The sequence below is a fragment of the Chaetodon trifascialis genome, chromosome 6 (genome assembly GCF_039877785.1).
Source record: "Chaetodon trifascialis isolate fChaTrf1 chromosome 6, fChaTrf1.hap1, whole genome shotgun sequence".
Lineage (NCBI taxonomy): Eukaryota > Metazoa > Chordata > Actinopteri > Chaetodontiformes > Chaetodontidae > Chaetodon > Chaetodon trifascialis.
Genome location: NC_092061.1, coordinates 5,920,656 through 5,930,000, shown reverse-complemented (window position 1 = coordinate 5,930,000; position 9,345 = coordinate 5,920,656). Strand labels below are relative to the sequence as shown.

Here is a 9,345-nt window from a genome sequence, read left to right as displayed (position 1 = left end):
CTTCACCATCACGCTGTTAAATGCTACGGGTGGTGCAAGGCTCGGAAACTTTCTCAGTGCCAATTTACAGATTAATAAGAATGATGACCCCATTTACTTTTCTGGTAAGGATGCTGCTCTGACTATTGTTTATGAAGGATCTTCTGAATGGCTCTCATAATATATTGATATGTTATAGCTACAGTCACTCACTCCTCTCTCCTCCCTCTGCCTCTCCTCAGAACCTGTGGTGGTGCGGCTTCGGGAAGGGGCCGTGGCCACCTTCACTGTTCTGAGGGCAGGGCGGGCAGACTTTGTTGCCACGGTGATGTACCGTGTGGAGTACGGCAAGGCATCTCCAGGTGACCTCACCATGCTGAGTAACGACACGCTGCTGGTGTATGACGTGGGTGAATGGATGAAGAACATCTCTGTGGCGGTGGAAGACGACAACATACCTGAGACGGATGAGCCCTTTTACATTGTTCTCTACAATGCTACTGGTGAGTATGGGCTTCATTTTAAATATGTGGTTAGCACAGGGGTTTAGTGATATTGTGATATTATGTGATATTTAGTGATATTATGTAACATAGTGGATGAAAACAATATAATCTGCATACCCTCTGAGGATTAAAACACCTGAAAATCAATTGCTTTTCTTACTTTTCAGTGTGATTTATAGTAGAAGAACCAGGGAATCATGCCCTCCTGGTTATCCCTGCTTCTCTTAATGCCAGTTGTATATGTACATCGAGGAGCAGCTGGGATATTTAGCATTGTCTGTGGTGACATCGAAAGCTCTCCTAATCCCAGCATTGTGTGTTGGGGGTGGAAATGAAAGACCAGTGGGCCCCAAAAGGGCCTTAATTACCAGTCTCCAGATTTTCTAAGACACAAAGACAGGCCACTCCACTGGCCTCTCTCTGTTTACTGATTGACATGAAGTAGAGTCGAGTAAGGGTTAGCCTCTGGTTTATGCCAGGGGATCGTCTTTCATAGTGGTTGTGTTTAAAGTCAACAACCCTCATGTTAGAAGTCAATCAAACTCATACTGGGACCTGGATATTCTTTACCTTGCCTGTTGTGCAGATGTGCATGCTTGTTACTCATAGTCTGGACGCTTGAGGTATTACTTATAAGAAGTTACTGCAGTCTTGGGAAGACAGCCTCTCCCATTGCATGAAATTTAGCATGGTAGTAATAATAAGGCCACTGCAATCCATATCAGTCTCTATCTATCTCTGCAGAAACAATGACGTAACATCAATGTAACATTCTGATCTAAACCTGATAATATGCGTGTGTACACAGGTGATGCTGTTGTGTATGGAGCAGACACAGCGACTGTGGTGATTGAGGCCAATGATGACGCCAATGGGATTTTCTCCCTGGAGGCCCAAGAGAAACCTGTTGAGGAGGGCAAGACCAATCATTTTTAGTAAGGAACAGAATTATTTCAAATTAAATTCAACTTCAATGCATTGACAAAACTGAAGCTGACAGATATTTGGAGACATGATGTTTTCATCTCTAATATATTACTGATATGAGTCTCTTTTCTTGTCTGTCCTAGTGTCCAGCGTGCAAGGGGCCATTTTGGCAACGTCACAGTCTTCTGGCAGCTGTTTGCAAATGATTCAGTGACTCCTCTGGAGGAGGACCAGGAGTTTACCAACACATCTGGATCCATCACCTTTACTACAGGGGAAGAGGCCAAGCCCATTGTCCTAGAGGCCGTCTCAGATAAGCTTCCAGAGTTCAATGAGTTCTTCGTCCTCAGGCTGGTTAATATCTCAGGTGAGTTCAAGATAAGAGTGACAGATTTTAGAGATAATGTGATGTAAAATTGTGAAATGATCACAAGGGAAAAGTGCAACTTCCATAACAAACAATCACTGTCACGGAGTTAAAACTTCGCTTGTGTCATCAGCTATAAAATCTCAATACTGACTGTTCCAAAAATGACTGGTTTCATTTCATTTCTGATTTTGTCTTGAAAACCCTGAAGCGCTTGTCTTCTCATCCTTTCTTCAAGGTGGTTACCCAGGGGAAGGCGGACGACTGGCCGAGACTTCCCTGAATGCCTCGGTTCTCATCCCTTTCAATGACGACCCGTTTGGTGTCTTTGCCATCGCTGACAGCAACCTGGACCAGGAAGTAGCTGAAGATGTACTTTCGGAGGATGATATGGCCGATGTCACTTCCTTTACCATCCTCCGACAGCAGGGTACCTTTGGTGATGTGCGGGTTGCCTGGGAGATTGTTTCTGGCCACTTCCCAGAGGGCCTTCCTCTGATGGATGACCTGCTCCTTCTAGCCTCCTTCCCAGACAGGGTTGAGCTCAGGCCTCATGCCAGGCGACACCACTCAGCCACAGACACGTGGTTTTTCTCTGGGCTTCCAGGAGCTTATGGGACCATCTCGCCAGAAGATGGGCCTGCTGCTGTTGGCAACTTCACCTTCTCTGCTTGGCTGGTGCCCAGACCAGACACTGATGGTTTCATAGTCTGCAAAGGAACCAGGAATGGGACCTTGTATTATGGAGTGAAGGTCCACACCAATGAGTCTCATATCACTGTGATGCTGTACTATACAGTGATCGGATCAAATAATCCCCAGGTGGCCCGGGCCACTGTGGAGAAATTTGTAGAGAATAACGCCTGGTTACATCTCATCATTACTGTGGATGATGGGATCATTGAGTTCTTCCTGGATGGGAGCCCTATTCCTGGAGGACTGAGGAGTATCAAAGGAGAGGGCATCACTGATGGTGAGCTTTTTTATCAGACTCTTATCATAGCATAGTAACAAACCTGTTCGGCATATAGTGTCCATCATATCTCTGTTCATTACGTCTCCTTCTTCTGTTTGTCAGTACTGTTTTTGGTATATGTTGTCAAAATCTGGCGTCTTTGTACCGCTGTTGTCTCATGCTGCTTTGAAAACTCCACATCAAATGATATAGTGATGCATTCAGTGATGAAAAATGATGATACTCAGTTGGAATGGGAGGCTGTGATGAAGTTGCTCTTGCAGTCTTAAATGTATATTGTCTCATTAGGTTTTTATATGTACAGTACATTTATTTTCCAAAATGCCAGTCAATGTCTCAGCATCATGGTCAGCTGCAGAGAGGCACAATGTTCTCGTAGTGATGATGTCATTGAGTCTGTGTGTGAGAGGCTTTCAAGCTTCCTTCTCATTGTTCACATATGGAATGACAACAAGGCTTAACTTCTTACATATGTACTCGATGCATGCTCACGCTCACACACAGTAACGCACGTTCACACACACACACACACACACACACACACACACACACACACACGCACCCACCTCTCAGTCACTTGCTCATTGTTCAGCTCTACTGGGACTCTGCAATGCTTGAGTGACCACTTAGATTCAGCACTGCTGGATATTGTTACTCCTAAAGGGAATCAGCCGGCATCTTCTTTTCGTCCTATTCTCGTCAATTAATGGAGACAATAGTCACAGTCTGTATTGGACCCAAAGCTCCCAGAGGGGAAATATTCTAATGCCTCTTTGGCTAGCTTCAATCACAGTACATGTATACATAATCATCAATCATGTCATGTGTTATTGTCTGCTACTGGTAACTCAACCCACAAAGGAATTGCTTTGTGTCAGGGCTTTGTACTTGCTCAGTGTGGCAGATATCCTGCATTTGTCCCATTTTGTATGAGTAGGGGAAGCGATAGGCACGGGAGGTGTAATTATATAGAGCAAGTATATAGAGCTGGCATGTATCTATGTATACAGAGAGGCATTTGATGGTCTTAATCAAGATTCTGTCTGTGGTCCCAGTACACTCCAGCATCGCAACCAAAGTTTTAAATTTTAAAGATCACATTCTGGGTCCAAAAAAGTCTCTGTGTCAAAATTATGTAATTTATTTGTTTTGTGTGTGATGGTACCTTGTGTTCCAGCATCACATGAAACTACTTAATATCAGTGTTTCCTTTTCTTGGACATCATCTTTATCACATCATATTCTGTACATTGTGTTTGAGGCATATTCAGTGATTTTGGTTTGCTTTTGTATGCAACCATTCCCCTCTTACAAAGCTTAAGCATTACTTATTTTTTGCCATTTGCTGTATAAAATATCATGCACTGTTGTTTTTCTGTGTATTTCTCCTCCAGGACCTGCTTCAGTTTTCATTGGGTCGGATCCTGAGGGCGAGCAGCGGTACACAGGCCTCCTCCAGGATGTTCGCTTGTACAGTACTAAGCTGAACCGCAGCCACATCCACGAGCTTCACACCCAGCCTGCTAAAACAGATCTGCGTAACATCTCAGGTTACCTGCGGTACCGGCAGGACGAGCGGCAGAAGTCGTTTGTCGTGGAGGTCAGGGATGATAATGAGGAGGAGGGAGAGGAGGTGTTCTATCTACAGTTGGTTGCAGTTCATGGTGGAGCACGCCTTCCTTACCCCAGACCCACTGCTGTTTTGCGAGTCATGAAGAGTGACAATGCCAACGGGCTCTTTGGGTTCACCGGTGCCTGCATTCCTGATGTAAGTGTGCAGTATCGAGCCAGTGGCAGACAGTGGATCATCTGCAAGCATCTCACAAACACTGCAGAAACACCTTTAATGTAAACCAGACTTGTAATCCAAGACGTTAATAGCCTTGGAAAGTCTTCATGACTATTGCAGTAACATTGTCAATGCCATCACTCAGTTGTGTCCACAGAGAAAATAAAATGCGTACATAGAAACACATGTAATGTAAACCTGGTTTGTCAGTCCCTGTCCTGCTGCATATTTCATGTCTTCATGCCTGGCTGCAGAGAGAGCATGCTCTCTGTTTTTAGTTGGATTGGATGCCTCTCAGGTGGAGCGACAGCTGGCAAAGCTGCAGCAGGTCTGTCAGTCCGAGCATTCCTGTAGAAGTTGATCAGGAGTTCCAGCACTGGAAACAGGAGATCTAGTTCCTCGTTTCCATCAGCGCAACAGGTGGCAGGGCTGCGGATGGCATTCCGACAGAACTAGAGCATCTTCTTTATGTCCTTGATCCTTTGGGGATACGTAGTCGTAGAGGCATGTGGGCTCTCAGGTGCTCTCTCTCCAAATCACATTATAACTGTGCTGGAATTAGCAAGATTGCTTCATTTAGCCATTACAAACTAAACTACAGTTAGATGCATTCAGCATTTATCATTTCCTCTATGGTTCAGAATGAATTAACACTTTTATCTTCTTGCTTGTCCTCGTAGACCACTGAGGAGGGCTCCACTGTCTCTTGTGTGATTGAGCGCATGCGGGGATCTCTGGACCACGTTTACGTCAACTACAGTGTGACCCCACTGGATAGTTTGGACAGTGAGACAGCAGCCCACCAGGATTTCGTTAATGCCACTGGAGCTGTGCTTTTCCTGCCTGGACAGCGCTCTGAGGTGTGTGTACTGTGTATGTGAGAGCGACTCAGTGGTTGGACCTGTATTAATGTGATCTTACATGAGCTCGGGAAAACCCCTGTGAGTTAATCCCAGGTCACCTTGAGTGCAGTGAGGCAGTCGATAAAAGGAAGTGTGATGTACCTGGTGTTCACTGTATCTGGCTGATTGAGTTCAATTAAATACTGCGTGTCCAGTTAACAGCAGTATTTTATAGTCACCCAAATGCAATGTTTTTAGACAACCAGCCCCACCTAGTGGTTGGTTGTTCATAACTTTACCAATGAGGCAACAGGTGTCAGCTGGTGATCAAACTTATACTTTATGTGTGCATAGATGACTATGACCACATTTTATAGTCATGTTATTAACTTTATATTGACATTTTTCTGTCAGGTTCTGAACCTGTTGGCGTCGGACGATAACCTCCCAGAGCTGGCAGAATCCTTTCAGATCACACTGGTGTCAGCAGAGTCCGGTGACGGAAAGCCAGGCTCCACCCCGACCAGTGGTGCAAGCATCGACCCAAACAACTCTGTTAACACTGTCACTATCACCGCTAGTGACCACCCCTATGGTATTCAGAGTTGTACTTTCGATGTTGCTATTTTTAGAAATAAGTGATCTAAATTCCTAAGATTATGTTGTGACAAGTGGTTTATTGGGCCAGCTAAATATAAGTACAATTTTCTCTCTTCCTCTCCCTCTCATACGCATTATTCCTCCCCCACTCCCTGCCTTCCTTCCATCCCACCTTTCTCTCATTATCTTCTTCCCTGTTTCCTGTCACACACCCTCACCTGATGCAGGCCTGCTGCAGTTTCAGTCCAGCCCTCCAGGGGAGGGATTGATCTCTCCAGCGTCAGAACCTGCCCACATAACTGTTAACGAGGAAGATGGACAAGTGCGTCTTGTGGTGGCGAGAGCCCAAGGCCTTTTGGGAAGGGTCATGGTAGGATACAGGACGACCCCCTTCACAGCATCCAGCCCTGAGGACTATGAGGTTAGTTTCCAGTTAAGTCTTTAAACTCATGTGTACATGCCATGATGTAAACTGATCAGTGGATGAAGAGAGGGTTTTTCCTCTTTCTGTGTATTCCATTGGCAGGACTCAGAGGGCATGCTGGACTTTCTTCCAGGGGAGAGGTTGAAGTTCATCACTGTAACCATCGTGGACAATCCTGTCCCTGAGCTGGACAAGATTTTTAGAGTGGAGCTCTACAATGCTGGTGGAGGAGGTGAGAAACACAGGATACTGTTTTCATTAGGTTTTGAACCATAGAACTACTTTCCTTTTTTTTATTTTGTTCAGTAGATTTTTATTAGAAACCCCTCTTTACCTAATTTAGAGCTGAACTGATCCTGTCTTCTGCCCTCCTGTTTTTGTGTGTTTTGTGTGCTGTGCTCCTGTGTGCTTCCTCATACCCACCTACCCACGTGACTACCTGCCCGCCCTCCTTCCCGTTTGCCCTTCAATCTCTATTCTTCTGGTGTGAACCCGGTGTGACACTTGTTTGATCCTCGTGTGTGATCCATCAGTGGATCGTTTTCTGCGTAGTGAAGGAAGTGGTAGTGGGGAGAGTGACTCTGACTTCCTCCTTCCATCCTATCACCACCATGGTAAGTATCCCCTTCCTTTACTGCCCAAACTGCCTCTTGTCGTCATTCCTTCACCCCTAAACCAACTTGTCACTCCTGAAGGTTGCATATCTCAAAATCTGGTTGTATTAGAGATCAAGTGACATGTTGCTGCTGCTGGCAATCAATACAATCTGATATTTACATGTGGTCATTTTTTATGTTTTTTTCAGAATAATATTTTTGGCTGATTAGATAAAATTGTGTAAATAAGATTTGGCCAATAAAAACTGTCCTCTGAAACCTATATTACTCAAACTGTCAGGTGATTATTAGGTGTTGATCTAATTCAGAACTGCTTGCTCAGACAAAGGTCAGATGTGCAAACACATACATGCACACACATCTCTAGGTGTGTGGGTGCACATGAATGTGTGTTTAACTTTCTGTGGTATTTACATTGTCCTGTGACCCCTGTGGGAAGTACCCAAAGAGAGCGATGTGGGAAAAGCAAATACTGTAGCCTTTCACAGGCAGTAGGGGTAAGTGGGTGACATGATGTGTCAGAGACCCCAGTGCTTTCCGCTAAGTTTGGGCTGCTGTCACCTGTAAAAAGCGACTGAAGCTCTTAAAAATCCAGCCAAAATGTCTTATTAAAAAGTAACAGAGGGTCATATCTGGTATTTTGTGTGTAGCCAGCTTGGGAGTTGCATCCCGCATCACAGTGACCATCGCTGCCTCTGATGATGCCCATGGAGTGTTTGAGTTCAGCCCTGAATCCCTGTCTGTTAATGGGACAGAGCCTGAGGACGGACGCAGCTCTGTGGTCCTGCAGGTCAGTGTAATACACAGCTTAAAAATGAGGTATGCCCAGTGAGGCTCAACAAGATATGAGTTTCATCATGTAGTGCTTTCTTTTCGTTCTTTCCCAGGTGGATCGGTCCTTTGGTGACCTCTCCAATGTGACTGTGTACTGGGAGGCTGATCCCAGCTCTGACGGGGAGCTTTTCAGCAGGTTTGGGAGCATCACCTTTAGTGTAGGTCAGACATCAGAGAACATCATCATCATTGTGGCCCAGGATGAGATCCCTGAGTTGGACAAGAACTTCACCGTGTCCTTAGTTAACGTCTCCCATGGTCGTCTGGGTGTCCAGACCTCTGCTACTCTTACTGTGCTCGCCAGTGACAACCCGTATGGTGTTTTTGTATTCGCTAATGTAACAAGGTCAGTCCAACTTCCTGAAGCCGACTCAACTGTCTCCCTCACCATCCTGCGGCAGAGAGGCCTGATGGGTCAGGTATGTCCTTATTAAAGCCACTTATGATTCGTTTCTTTAACTTTTAATAAATAACTAAACCAGAATGACAGATGCCCACATGTGGGTGATGTACCAAATTATCTGATTTTGTCCAACTTTTATTTATCTAGGTGCGAGTCACATATGCGACACTAAATGAGGCACAGCCGGAACCTTACAGGACCCCTGGGGTGGGTCGAGCCACCGAGGGCCGGGATTTTGTTCCCCTCCTGGATTCTGTTGTCTTTTTGGCCAATCAGAGTGAAGCAAACATCACCCTACGAGTGCTGGATGATGAGGATCCAGAAAGGGACGAGTCAGTGTTTGTGAAGCTGATCAGTGTTCAACTCATCGAAGGAGAGCAGGAGAGGCTCAGTAAGACACTGACACTGCGTGTACAGGGAGATTTTACCTGAAATAATCATGGAATGACACTTCAAACAACAACACTATATTGATGATACATCCTTTTACTCCTCCTTCCAGTTTCCAATTCCCCTTCTCTGGGCCCCACGACTGACATCGTAGCCCAGGTGATAGTGGAGGCCAGCGACGATGCTTTTGGAATCCTCCAGCTGTCAGCGTCTGCTGTCAGCGTGGCTGAGCACTACGTTGGGCCCATAATAAATGTTACGCGTGTTGGTGGGATTTTCGCTGACGTATCTGTCAAGTTTAGAGCAGTGCCTTTGACCGCCAGAGTCAGTAAGTCTGCAGTATAGAGTTGAACCCTTGTGCGTGATTTGTGTGTGAGCAGACAGGTCGTGTTCATACTTATGTGAATGTGTGTACTCCTACAGGTGAGGACTACAGTGTAGCCTCCACTGATGTGGTCCTCCTAGAAGGGGAGTCCAGTAAATCTGTACCCATCTATGTGATAAATGATGTGGTCCCTGAGCTTGAGGAGACCTTCCTCGTCGAGCTGATCAACCAGACCACTGGAGGAGCTCTGCTGGGGGAGCTCACACGTGCCATCATCACCATTCTACCTTCTGATGACCCTTTTGGTGCCTTCGGTTAGTACGCATTATTTGGGATATGTTTCTTTCTTTTCATATTTAATCAAGT

The 9,345-nt window shown here is 45.5% G+C and overlaps 1 protein-coding gene across 3 annotated transcripts in view; it reads left to right on the top strand.

Moving 5' to 3' along the window:
- The window catches only part of adgrv1 (adhesion G protein-coupled receptor V1), a 104,021-nt gene that overhangs the window by 24,591 nt on the left and 70,085 nt on the right, over positions 1–9,345 (top strand). For 2 of the 3 annotated variants that reach the window (XM_070964095.1, XM_070964094.1), the window contains exons 17-32: positions 1–104; positions 222–482; positions 1,294–1,420; positions 1,556–1,779; positions 2,018–2,752; positions 4,150–4,523; positions 5,225–5,404; positions 5,801–5,981; positions 6,214–6,407; positions 6,513–6,642; positions 6,944–7,024; positions 7,678–7,817; positions 7,915–8,280; positions 8,412–8,655; positions 8,767–8,982; positions 9,078–9,293. The exon at positions 1–104 is cut by the window's left edge and continues 20 nt beyond it. In XM_070964095.1, the coding sequence (XP_070820196.1) occupies positions 1–104; positions 222–482; positions 1,294–1,420; positions 1,556–1,779; positions 2,018–2,752; positions 4,150–4,523; positions 5,225–5,404; positions 5,801–5,981; positions 6,214–6,407; positions 6,513–6,642; positions 6,944–7,024; positions 7,678–7,817; positions 7,915–8,280; positions 8,412–8,655; positions 8,767–8,982; positions 9,078–9,293 (3,773 nt within the window). The remainder of the gene's footprint in view (positions 105–221; positions 483–1,293; positions 1,421–1,555; positions 1,780–2,017; positions 2,753–4,149; positions 4,524–5,224; positions 5,405–5,800; positions 5,982–6,213; positions 6,408–6,512; positions 6,643–6,943; positions 7,025–7,677; positions 7,818–7,914; positions 8,281–8,411; positions 8,656–8,766; positions 8,983–9,077; positions 9,294–9,345) is intronic. The other variant, XM_070964096.1, reaches the window with a different exon arrangement.